The sequence below is a fragment of the Ochotona princeps genome, chromosome 3 (genome assembly GCF_030435755.1).
Source record: "Ochotona princeps isolate mOchPri1 chromosome 3, mOchPri1.hap1, whole genome shotgun sequence".
Classification (NCBI taxonomy): Eukaryota; Metazoa; Chordata; class Mammalia; order Lagomorpha; family Ochotonidae; genus Ochotona; species Ochotona princeps.
In genome coordinates this window covers 103,164,773-103,176,833 of record NC_080834.1, presented here as the reverse complement: position 1 = coordinate 103,176,833, position 12,061 = coordinate 103,164,773, and the positions used below count along the sequence as shown (strand labels likewise).

The 12,061-nt window shown below is 49.1% G+C and overlaps 1 protein-coding gene across 1 annotated transcript; it reads right to left on the bottom strand.

Moving 5' to 3' along the window:
* Positions 1–3,357: 3,357 nt before the first annotated feature.
* Positions 3,358–11,055, bottom strand: AHSG (alpha 2-HS glycoprotein). The gene is made up of 7 exons (XM_058662204.1): positions 10,779–11,055; positions 8,802–8,912; positions 7,778–7,862; positions 6,987–7,150; positions 5,865–5,966; positions 4,679–4,762; positions 3,358–4,093 (listed from the first exon to the last, which is right to left on the bottom strand). The coding sequence occupies exons 1-7, from the start codon at positions 10,992–10,994 to the stop codon at positions 3,707–3,709; spliced, it is 1,149 nt and encodes a 382-aa protein (XP_058518187.1). The 5' UTR covers positions 10,995–11,055; the 3' UTR covers positions 3,358–3,706.
* Between the last annotated feature and the right edge of the window lie 1,006 nt (positions 11,056–12,061).

Genomic DNA, 12,061 nt, shown 5'->3' with positions numbered 1-12,061 from the left:
CTGGGCTTCTGTTCACTGCAGCACCACTTTGCTGTCTGCCACTCCCCGTGTCCATGGGTCTCTGTCCTCTGCCATCCGCTAACCAAATAAGGAAGCAGGAAAACCTTTTGCTTACAGTAAAATAACTACTAAATGTAGAAGAATAGAGCTGTAAAAATCACCGTTTTCCAATCATCACTGTAAAAACTAATTCAGGCAGGAATCATCCTTCATCGCCCCGAGTCCTCTCTCTATCTTCTGTCTGGCCACAGCCTAACTTCCTTACTATTTCCTGGTGCAGGCTCTTGGTGCCTGCTGTTCCCCGATGGCTCCTCCCTTGGTGCTGCTAGCTGGTCCTTCTCGCTTGCTTCAGGCTTGTGCCCTAATGTTGATTGGTGTAGGTGTGAGGCTGCCAGGAGCCGATGTAGCAAGGAAGGACACCTGCAGGCTCTGCTGACAGGTGGGGAGCAAGCAGAAGCGGGGAGATCTGGGGACGTCTTCTGACCCTTTGGATGCAGCTGTGCCCTAAGTCACAAGGCAATCAAGATCATCACTTCTGCTCACTTGGAGGGAGGCTTGCCACCTGCTGGCTCTCCTTCTCCACAAATTCCCTGGCAGATACACCTGTGGGCAGCAGGTGTGAAAAGTGGATCAGTGTCTTTCAGTCTTGGGTGACAGGCCTTGCAGGATCCTCTCTGTAGTTCTCATTATCAAGGACCAGAATCCCCTTCCCAGCTTTCCACCAGAAGCTCCTCAGGTTTCTGCCCCTCTCTCCCTTACCTCTGTCTATCATTTGCCCCAAGTATGTTCAAAATTCTCCTTTTGCTCCTGAAAAAAGAAAACATTTCCTCCTCCTCATGATCCTATAAAGATCATCCTATCTCTTCTACCCTTTGCCATCAAACTGCTTGAAAGAGAATGCACGCATGTTCCACCAGTCAGCCCTTGGCAGCCTTGTCATCCAGGGCAGCTGCACTGGCCAGCTGAACACTGCCAACCCTGACCCCTCAAGCCTGTGTCCTAGTCCTCAGCCTCATTTCTCTTGGTGCAGCCCTTAGCCCCCTGCCCTTACCTTCCTTTCCTTCTCGGCTCCTGTAAGGCCTAGTGGTTTTCCTACCTCTCCAGCCATTTCTTCTGGGCACTGGGATGTTGGTAAGCCCTCTGGGCTAACACAATGTGGTGAGGAGAGGAATCAGGGCTCAGCTGCCCTGATTCAAGTGAAGCCACACAATGGGCTAGTAGTCCCACCTGTTTAAGACTCTACCTGGAAGGACTCATTCCTGAGGCTGATCAGGAAAACCTAACCCTGAAGGGTGAGAACTGAAGTGACCATGGCACCATTAGATAATGGGGACTGCTTACTCCCATACACTATCTGGGGACCTGGAGAATTAGATAATGGGGACTGCTTACTCCCATACACTCTCTGGGGACCTGGAGAATTAGATAATGGGGACTGCTTACTCCCATACACTCTCTGGGGACCTGGAGAATTAGATAATGGGGACTGCTTACTCCCATACACTATCTGGGGACCTGGAGAATTAGATAATGGGGACTGCTTACTCCCATACACTCTCTGGGGACCTGGAGAATTAGATAATGGGGACTGCTTACTCCCATACACTATCTGGGGACCTGGAGAATGCTTGTAAATATCTACTGGCTTCACCTGTCTGGGTCAAGCTTACCTGATTAGATTACAAGCCAAAGCTTTAGTTTGGGCTCTTGAAGTATATCAGCTAGAGAGATCAATTGTATATGATGTAAAATGACGTGTCTATAGAGCACTCTGTGGGTATTTTGGAAAGGCAGATTCACAGAGAAAAGGAGAGACAGAAAGATCATCTATCCACTGATTCACTTCCCAGGTGTCTACAACGGAGGCCACAAGCAGGGGGATGGATGGAAAGTGGAACAGCCAGGATTAGAACAGACACCCATATGGGATCCTGGTGCATGCAAGAGGATGATTGGGGCCCAGCGCGGTAGCCTAGCAGCTAAAGTCCTCGCCTTGCATGTGCCGAAATTCCATATGGATACCGGTTCTAATCCCAGTGGCCCTGCTTCCCACCAAGCTGGGAAAGCAGTCAAGGACAGCCCAAAGCCTTGGGATCCTGCACCCACATGGAAGACTCAAAGGAGGCTCCAGGTTCCTGGCTCCTGCCTTCAGATCAGTGCAACACCAGCCATTGTGGCTGCTTGGGGAGTGAATGATCAAACCAAAGATCTTCCTCTCTGTCTTTCCTCCTCTCTGTGTATCTGACTTAGCAATAAAAAGAAAGAAATCTTTAAAAAAGAAAAAGATGAGGATTTAGCCACTAAGTCATCACTGGGCCCATTCTTTGAGTATTTTAAACATAAACAACAAACAAACAGTATGTGAGGTCACTGTGTGTTGTCTTTAAAGATCTTATTTATTCAAAAGTCAGACTTACACAGATCTTCAGTGTGCTGATTCACTTTCCAGGCAGCCACAACCACCAGGGCTGGCTGGGCTAGAGCAAACCCAGGAGATTCTTTCACATCTCTCAGGGGCCCAAACACCTGGGCCATTTTCCAGTGCTTTTCCCAGAATGGATCAGAAGTGGAGCAGCCAGGACATGACCCAGCACACTGACCCAGCACCCACACGGGACGCTGGCATCCCAAGTGGTGACTTTACCTGTTGTTGTGTTCATTACGGATCCTTTTACTGGGTATTGGGGGGGATCAGTGACTTTTACATTTCAATCTCAAAAAGTAAATAAAATAAAATAAGAACCATTCTAATCTCAGGTAAATGATCCTGTTATAGTCGTACTTTCTGTCACTTATGAAGTGAAAGAATTATTTTTCCTTAAAGGAAAGTAATTTTCTACGAATTGTGAACAGATTTGTGCCTCTCTCCTATATTTGGCAACACTGGCTTTGTTCTCTTTCAGTTCTGTTTTCACATGAAATTTTTTTTAAAGATTTATTTTTATAGTAAAGGCAGATATACAAAGAGGAAGTGAGACAGAGAGGAAGATCTTCTGTCCGTTAATTCACTCCCCAAGCTGCTGCAACGGTTGGAGCTGAGCCGATCCGAAGCCAGGAGCCTCGAGCTTCTTCTGGGTCTCCCACAGGGGTGCAGGGTCCCAAGGCTTTGGGCCGTCCTCAACTACTTTCCCAGGCCACAAGCAGGGAGCTGGATGGGAAGTGGGGCCGCTGGGATTAGAATTGGTGCCTATATGGGATCGTGGTGCTTGCAATGTGAAGACTTTAGCAGCTAGGCCACTGCGCTGGGCCCTTACATGAATTTTAATTAGGGACACTGTGTGATTGTTGCAATGACAGACCCCATGCATGTAGGCAACATTTGAATGAACCAGGCAATGAGCAGGACCACACTTGAGCTTAGAATCTTCTTTATTAAGGAAAAAGTTCGCCAGGCACTTTTGTGGACAGGCAGATACAGGACTGGCTAGAGCACCTTTCAAAGTCCCCGTTCCAGTTGCTTGTGTGAAAGCAACCAGAAGACAGAGATGGCAATCGAGATGCCAGCCTTACACCTGTCCTCAGACCTCACCCCGCCCCCTCTGCTTCAGTCCTCTGAGGAAAGAAGAGAGTTGAGAGGCAAGACTTGATGGTAACCCAGACCTCATGTGGCACTGACTTTGACAGCACACAAGACATCTACTCACATTCAGGCTTGGACAAAATGGTGCCTGCGTTCTTTGTGCCAAACCTCCTAACTGTGTCTAGCTCAGATCTTGAAGTGTCTGATCTTCCCTGGGCATGGCGGGACCGGGGGGGCGGCGCCAGCAGGAGGCGGAATGAGGATTGGCCCAATCGGTTTTGAAGGGCGGAAGCCTTCCGCGGAACCTGACTCCATAGAGTGCATCCCGGAGAAGGAATGGCGCAGGTCGTAGTGCGCCGGGTACGCTTTGGGTGCTATGGGAAGTTTGACGAAGATGGGCCCCAGCACCTGGGGATGGGGAGGCTGGCCAGCTGGAGGGGCCGCAGGTGCAGCTGCATCTGCTGCTGGGGCGGCTGGCTCCGCTGCTGGGGCAGCTGCGTCCACTGCTGGGGCGGCGGCTGGAGCATCCGCTGGTGCACCAACACCATCTGGCTGTGGCTGTGGGGCGGCAGGCTGGAGAGTAGACCGTTTCCTTTGATTAGCTGGCTTGCTCCTCCCAGAAGTCCCACCCCCCTGAGTCCAGACACCATTCCTACCCAACTTCCTTTTTATTTGCTAGGTATAGGGCAACAGAAGAACCACTTGCAACCCTGACAACATTCTTTGGTGCCCGACTAGTTCTTTTACTGTCCCATTGTCACCAAAATTATCTTGGTGACCACGGATTTACATACCCATGTCCCAGGAATAAAAGCACCCCACCTGTGTGCCAACTTCAGCCTTTGTCATCTATACCTACAGCCACTGGCAGGTGTCCCCTTCTCCGAAAATAAACCATTCCCACCTCCCGGAGATGGACAGGTTGCCTTATCGGCCGCACATTAGAATGGTTCTGTCCTGTTGTGACGCATTTATGGAGAAGGGAGCAGCTCAAGCAACCTTGCACTTGGAAATGACTCCATACCCCGCTAAGGCTACCTTACACTGTGAGGTTTGGGTCAGGGCGGCACACTACCATCTCCAGGATGACGCATTGCATAAGTGCTAAGGGTCGCTGCCCTCTAACGGTGCAGGCAAGAATAGCCACTTGGCTGTTACCTGGGTTGGGAATATGGTGCAGGTTACCGACACGTCCTCCCCAGCAAGCTTCTCAGCGACCGTTGCCTTACACAAGCCATATTGCTGCCCACAGAAAGTAGCCATTTTAGTGCATTTACAAAACAGTGTACCCCCTGTTTCACTGAAACTCCGATACAGTGAGGGGAAAAACACTTCACTTTTTCTAAAAGTCTATGGCTTTTTGCTTATAGGAGGCCTATAACATGCCATCCTGCAAACAGAAATGCTAAAGTGAGATAAATATCACCAATCATACCAAAAGTGATGATGACATGGGGAAAAACCCCTGTTAGTACCCTCCTGCTGCTTTCTTGTTTATAAAAACCTTGATTAAATAGGATGGTGCTTCAAAAAGTTCATGGAAAACGATAGTAAGAAATCAGTTTGTTTTATAGCAGCAATGTTTGAAAACTATTTGTAAATATAAAACAATTTTGCACCAAAGTAAAGATATATTTTGACTCTATTTCTCATGAACATTTTTAAGAATGCTTGTATCATTTAAAGATGGAGATTGGCTAACCAAACATTTTTGTTATCCTTTCTCTTTCCACTTACTATAAGATTATAGCATTTTCTCATATCATTTACCAATCTTTGCAAACATAACTTCTAGTGTCTGCATACTCTTCTATTTACTGATATGTTACATATCGTTCAATGATATGCTTGTTGGACGCAAAGATTTTTTAGCCATTTGTATCTATGATAAATCACCTATCTAGATATATTTTTGTCAAATGTCTCTGATGGTTTCTTTAGTGTAGATGGAAACATTGGCTTAAGCACTTGGAAGGTTCTAAATATTGAGATACAAGTATGCTTAGAAAATCTACCTTCCCCCTTCCCGCAGCTGGGCAAGACTGGATTTCATTAAGGAGCAGTCTCTGTCTTTCTCCTGATTCCCTGAGCCTCCAGTGTGTGAGTGCAATGGGTGACAACTCTTGGGGATGGGGTGACATCCCAGAGGAAAGCCTGGAACGACCTGTCCCTCCCCCCACACCGCAGGGCGTGTGCCCTGCTGTTCTCTTCCCATTGCCCAAAGCTGCAGACCATGAAAAGCTGCTCTGTTCTGCAGCTGGCTTGCCTGTGTGACAGCAGCCCCAGCTCCTTGCACTGACTCCAGGGATAGCTCCAACAGCAAAGTGGAACAGCTGTCACTCACCTTTTCTGCCAGCAGGTTGCATTTGGTTGGATCGGTGACCTCTTTAGCAACACAGTCAGTGGCACCCACTGCAAACTCCACGTAGGTAGAAGCTGGGAGAGGCTAGTGAAGATAAAGGAAAATGCACTTGAAGCAACGTGGCTTTGAATGAAAGGGGCAGGGCAGGAAGGGCTGGAGGGAAGCAGCCAGGGCCATGGCTAGGCACAACTTCCTGGAGCATCATTCATGTGGAATACATTGTGTGGCCCAGGAAATGTGTCTCTGCATGGTTTACAAAGGGCAGGTGTCAGGACTTGCATTCCAATTGGGGCTAGTACTACAGAAGTAGGGGCCATTTGCCCACCAGGTGAGTTTTCAGGCAGGAAACAGAAAATCAGGATTTTAGCTTTAGCCTGCCTTGAATAGGAGCCTTGCCTGTCCTCCTGGTTTTCATTCTTGGGACTGCATTTTCAGATCTAAGATTGAGGTTACTCCTGTTGGTGCAGGAAAGTGAATTTAACATCCCTTCCACTTACACCAGAGAGCAGGATCCCATGAGACAATCAGACAAAAGAATGTATACAGACTTGTATACTTCTTTTAAAACATTTGGAGCTTGTGGACACTTGTCAAGTGTTGGGTGTGGTCTGGGATGGGGACGTTTCTGGTTAACAGACTGCCATGGCTGTGTCGTGGTTGGTGTCCAGAACACCAGTTTTCTTTAGTATTATAGCACTGTTGCCTTCAAGTACGCAAGTAGCTCGTTTCCCCCAGGGATTCAAGAAGCATTCTAGGATCCTACTGTTGGAAGTCTATCAGGACAAGCATTCATTGTCACAGATGCTCAGCGGTGATGCATGGTAAATGTGTGGAAACCAGAGTGAACAATGGACAGTTTGGGATAAAGTGGGCATCTCCACCTGCTTGACACGGTGGAGTCAGGGGACTGGGGTGCACCTCCCTGCAGAGTCTGGGGATCTTGATGACATGCAGGGACCCTTTTCTCCCCCTTCCAACCAGGACCACCCCTGCTTTCTCCCTTGTTGCCCCAATATCTGTTCACCCCTCACCCCTGCTTTGCCACAGGCATTTCCCAAGTGCTACTAAACTGCCCAAATCTGTCCAAAGGGTCTCCATCTTTACCACAAGCTGAGCCCGGGCAATTTCCATCAGCTGATAATAGGCGCCGTTATTCTGAGCATTGAAGGCAGCCAGGGCAGCATCTGCAGCGTGCGTCACTCTGGAGTCATTCAGCGGGATCAGCAGGGGGCAGTCTGGGCATAACCTGTGCACATCCTCGGCAGAGTCTGCAGAGGAGAAATGAGGGCTGATGCTCCCTGCTGTGCACCTAGCTCTTATGGACCCCAGGCTAAGTCATGGACCACGCTGACTTCCAGCCTTTCCCCTGCATTGTCCTGACCCTGTCTGTAGTTCGGCCCATGATGTCACCAGGAGCTGGTCCTTGCTTCCAGGATCCAGCATATCTGGCTTCCCTCACTCTCTCTCTTAAAGATTTATTTATTTTTACTGGGAAGGCAGATCAGATTTACAGAGATAAAGATCTTTTATCTGCTGGCTCACTCCCTACAGGGTTGCAACAGGTGGAACTGAGCTGATCCAAAGTCAGAAGCCAGGAGAGGTCCACCAGATCTCCTACATGGGTGCAGGATCCCAAGGTTTTGGGCCATCCTCAGCTGCTTTTGGCCACAAGCAGACAGCTGGAAGGGAAATGGAGCAGCCAGGACATGAATCAGCACCCAGATGGGATCCCAGCACTTGCAAGTGAGGATTTAGCCATTGAGCCATCACATTCACTGACCAAGTGGCTAGAACTTTATAGGTTAGAAACTACCCAGATAATCTCTGCCCCCAACCCCAACCCCAGCTCTAGAAAAATAAACGGAAAAGTAAAGAGAAGAATAAATCATCTCTACCTGGAGTGGATTCACACTTTGCAGACAACACAGAAAACTGGCCATCCTGCTTCAACACATGGAAGTCACAGTCTCCTTCCACAGCCTGGAGAGGGAAGCTCACAGTGAGGGTCCCAGGGGGCCAGTGGGCCCACCTGCCTGCCCCACGGGAAAAGGGCCTGTTAGGCACAAAAAGCACCTGTGCTGACACTCACTGCTCCCCGGGACCTCTACAACAAGAAGGTGAACTGTTATAAAGCCCAATCCCAGAAAAGGTGGCATCCCATGGCAATGTCAGAAACCACACTTGGGCTCACCAGGGAGGTTGGATAAACAGGCCTGCTTGGGCTGGCACTGTGACAGCAAGTTGAACCAGCACCGGCAGCACAGGCATCCCATATGGACACAGAGTCCCGGGTTCCACTTTCAGTTCAACTCCCTGCTCACTCAACTGGGAATGTAATGGAAGATGGCCCAAGTCCATGGACACCTGCACCCACGTGGAAGGCCCAGGTGGAATTCTAGGTTCCTGGCTTCAGCCTGGTCCAGCCCTGGCTGTTGTGGCCATTTGGTGAGTAAATCAGTGGATGAAAAATTTCTTTTTCTTGCTTTATATATATCTTAATATATAATAATAATTTCATATAATTTACATGTGTATATTATATTTATATTATTTATGTATTATATAGTTTGTATTGTTATATATAAATTATTGTATAGTATATTTTGTGGTATATTATATATAATTTATGTGTGTGTATATATATGTGTGTGTGTATTTAAAGGTCTGCTCCAGGAGTTAGAAATTTGAAACTCAAAAATGATCCATATTAAGGAGTAGGGAATGCTAATTACTGTGACTTGGGCATTCCACACTGTTCACACATGTTATCACCCAACAATGTTGTGCAGTTACTGAAATAGTCTATTGAAATGCAAAACCAAATAGAGTGAAGGGAAAAGCACATCTAAGAACAGGAGCATGCGCTGTATTGATGCACCGCGGGGAAGCCTGGCTGGGTGCCCCCTGCAGGACACTCACATGTTGTGTCTGCGTCCTCACGCTGCAGTTTGCCAGGGGCGTGGGGTCCAGTGCGTGGCAGGTGGTCTCCAGCGTGTCTATTTCAAGTTGAAACACCTCTCCGAAGGGCCGCTGTGGAGACACAGAAAGAAAGGGTGAGCCACTCAGGACCAGGTTTCAGAGAAGGTCAAGGACAAGCCTGTACACGTGTCTGACTGGACCCGGCGCCTATGAAAGGCTAGGCTGGGACTACCCTGGCCTTCCTGAAGAAAGAGCACCCCTGGGGCTTCACAGACAAGCTCTGTAGACAAAAAACTCTACAATTGGATTTTTTGTTTTGTTTTTTGTCTTTACGATGTTACCCTTCAAGCAATGCCTTTAAAAAGTCAGCTTAGGATTTTTCTTAGTCAAACTGCAAAGTAACATGGGACAATATCTTCCTGTCTCTCCTTCCTACTCTAGATTCTTCCCTCTAACTCTTCTTTTCTGCCCCTCTCATCCTCTACTCTCTCTTCTCCAGCTTTCCTGCTGGAAAGATTTTGGGGGGGGGGGGGAAATGCTGCTCTCTGCTGCCGTCTGCTGGTGAGGAGAGGGGAGCGCCTAGTCTTCCCCTCTCCCCCCCTCCAATGCTGAGAAAACTATGGTTACCAGGGCGGTAAGGGACTTGGGGGGCAACTTCTTTGGGTAGTTCTTGTCGGTTCGCATGTTTAAGTAGCTTTTCTTCGAATCCTAGAACATCTATTAGGCACAAGCACACTTTTCCCTCCCAGCCCAGCTCTGCTTGCTTCTTGGAGTGGCTTCTGCTGACTCACTGGGACCTGCAGTGTCAGCCTGGCCCCCTTTTGCAGGAAGTTCTCATTTTCTTGGTGTATAAACATAGCCAAAGCTGCTTCCAGGAGACACTGTGAGCTGCAGCTCACAGGGGATTTCTCAAGGGATGGGCTCAGCCCTGCCTTTAGCAAAAAATTGAGGTGCCTTCTCTCACCCTTTCCCACAGTCATATGTTAATGTCCTCTGAATCATTTATACTGGACCACGGCTACAGCACTCTTAAAACCCAGTCGGGGTTTTAAGACCTCAGCTGTCCCACAGATTTCTGGACTTTAAAAATCCCTTGAAGGCACTAAATGTGTTCTTTACACCTTTGCATCAGGTTGAACCTCTGAATGTACCCAGAGTTGGCTGCTTTGATGTGCAAAAAATGACAGCTTTATGTGCTGCAACCCAGTACCCACCCCTAACACCTGCCATTGGCTCTTGCCTAAAGGATTGCAATAACTGTACAATGACAAGAATTAGCCTACATCAGATATAAAATGTAAGTTTCAAACAAGCGGCAACAGGTGCCTTTCCCCGACCCCTCCCTGCAGGCTTCGTCACCAGCTCGAGGCTGCATGGATCTTGTCCAGTGTGCGAAGAAGCAAATCTTCCCAGCAAAGACTGTGTGGGGTGAGGGGCACCCTCCATCTGGGAGACAGCTAGCATGGAGGGGAGAACCCAGGTCTGGGGTCCGAATCCCATTTTGGATGCTTACTAATAATGTGGCTTTAGATGACAAATGGCTACGTGCACCTGAGCTTTGTTTTCTGCTTCTGTGAGACAACGGCGAGATACCTCCCACCTCAGGGGCAGGTTAGCAGAGATGAACTATGTGGAAGGCACACAGGAGGCACCTGCCAAATACTGGTTTCATTCACTCAAGTCTTCATCAGAGAGGAAAGGAAGACGATTCGAGTCAGTGATAATTTGGCAACCTTCACCCAAGGTCTCAGACCCTAGTTTTCCAGGAAGCCACACTGATCATGTGTAAGCTGCACAATTTCATTGTCCTTGAGACCTGCAACTATGGATACAGAAGTTCCTCTAGCCTTGCCCTCCGTCTGCCCCTACCTTCCCTCTCAACAGGCAAGCAGAGAATTTACCTCTCTGGGTTGATTTGCACTGATCTTTGGGGACCCAGAGTTGAGCCAGAAGCACCTGCACAGCAGGTTCACTTACCCGGGGCCACACCTTCACCTTGTCGATCCGATTCAGTGTGTGCTTGTATCCCTGATGAAGGTGCTGATTGATGTGGTCCACAGCCGCCAGGGCTGCTTGCTCTACTTCAGGGTCATCACATTTGGGTAGTTTCAGCACTGGGGCACCTGGCTGCGGTGGCATCGAGTGACAGGCCCAGAGCTGAGCCAGGACCAGCAGAGGAATGAGGGACTTCATGGCTGTCCCCCCCTGCAGAGTTCCAGGCACGTGGGCAGCCGGCTGCAAGTTTCAAGAGCAACCTAGGTGCTCTGCTGGGGCAAGGTGGGCTGGTGGAGGGGCGGAGGGCTTTATTTATCTGTAGGAGCTCGTCGGAGGAATTGCATAAAGACAGGGGATGGTTTCTGTTCTGGTTCCAACACAAAACACACACACAAAGAAATTCCGCAAACATCATCCCCAGTAAAGCAAACAGGTTAGGACATCACCAGATCCCAAGACATCTGCCAAAGTCAATGCTGCTGCGTGGGAGATGCTCCAAAGTCTGCTTGGAACTTGGGGACAGCAACACAGAGAAGAGGTGGCTGAGGGGACGAGGAGGAGGCAGACACGGCCAGCCTGGGGTGCAGTGGGTTGGGCGGTCATGAAAGTGACCTGCACAGGGATCTGGGCGCAGGGAGAGACAGCGTTCAGCCAAGGGGGAACATTCTCTAATGGGGGGGGGTGTTCTGTCCTCTGCAAGGGCTCCTAGAGGGGGAGATACAACCCACAGACAGAGCCCAGGCACAGGTGCACAATGGAAAGATGAGAAGAAAGGAAGGGTGGGGTTTCTGCCTAAAGTGGGAAAGAGAAGAAATGAGAAAAGGGAGCCCCTGTGGCAAGGCCAGCAAGAGCTATGGAGAACAGGGCAGTGTGGGGGGCCTTGCCCCCTCACTCTCCTTTCTCCAGACCTTCCTGCAAGGGCCCTGCAGGGACAGCACATGCAGGCATTGGTCCTGGTGTCCTGAGTGATGTCCAAGTCGGTACCCAAGTGTAGACCTGGCCTCCCAGCTGCTCACTCAACACGGTTGTGGGTGTGAGTCCCACCGTGTAGGCTGAGATCCTGCAGGGACAGCTAAGGGCATAGGTGATCCCAGCACCCTCCTCACCCTCAGCAAAAAAACACCTTCTGCAGGCATTCTTATTGGCTGGGCGCATTTCCATCTTGTCTTTCTTCCCATGCAAAATATTTGCGTTGTATTACCATGATTTAGCTCGTACTCATCTACAATTTTTTTTTAATTTAACCATGATCACTTGGCTATTCA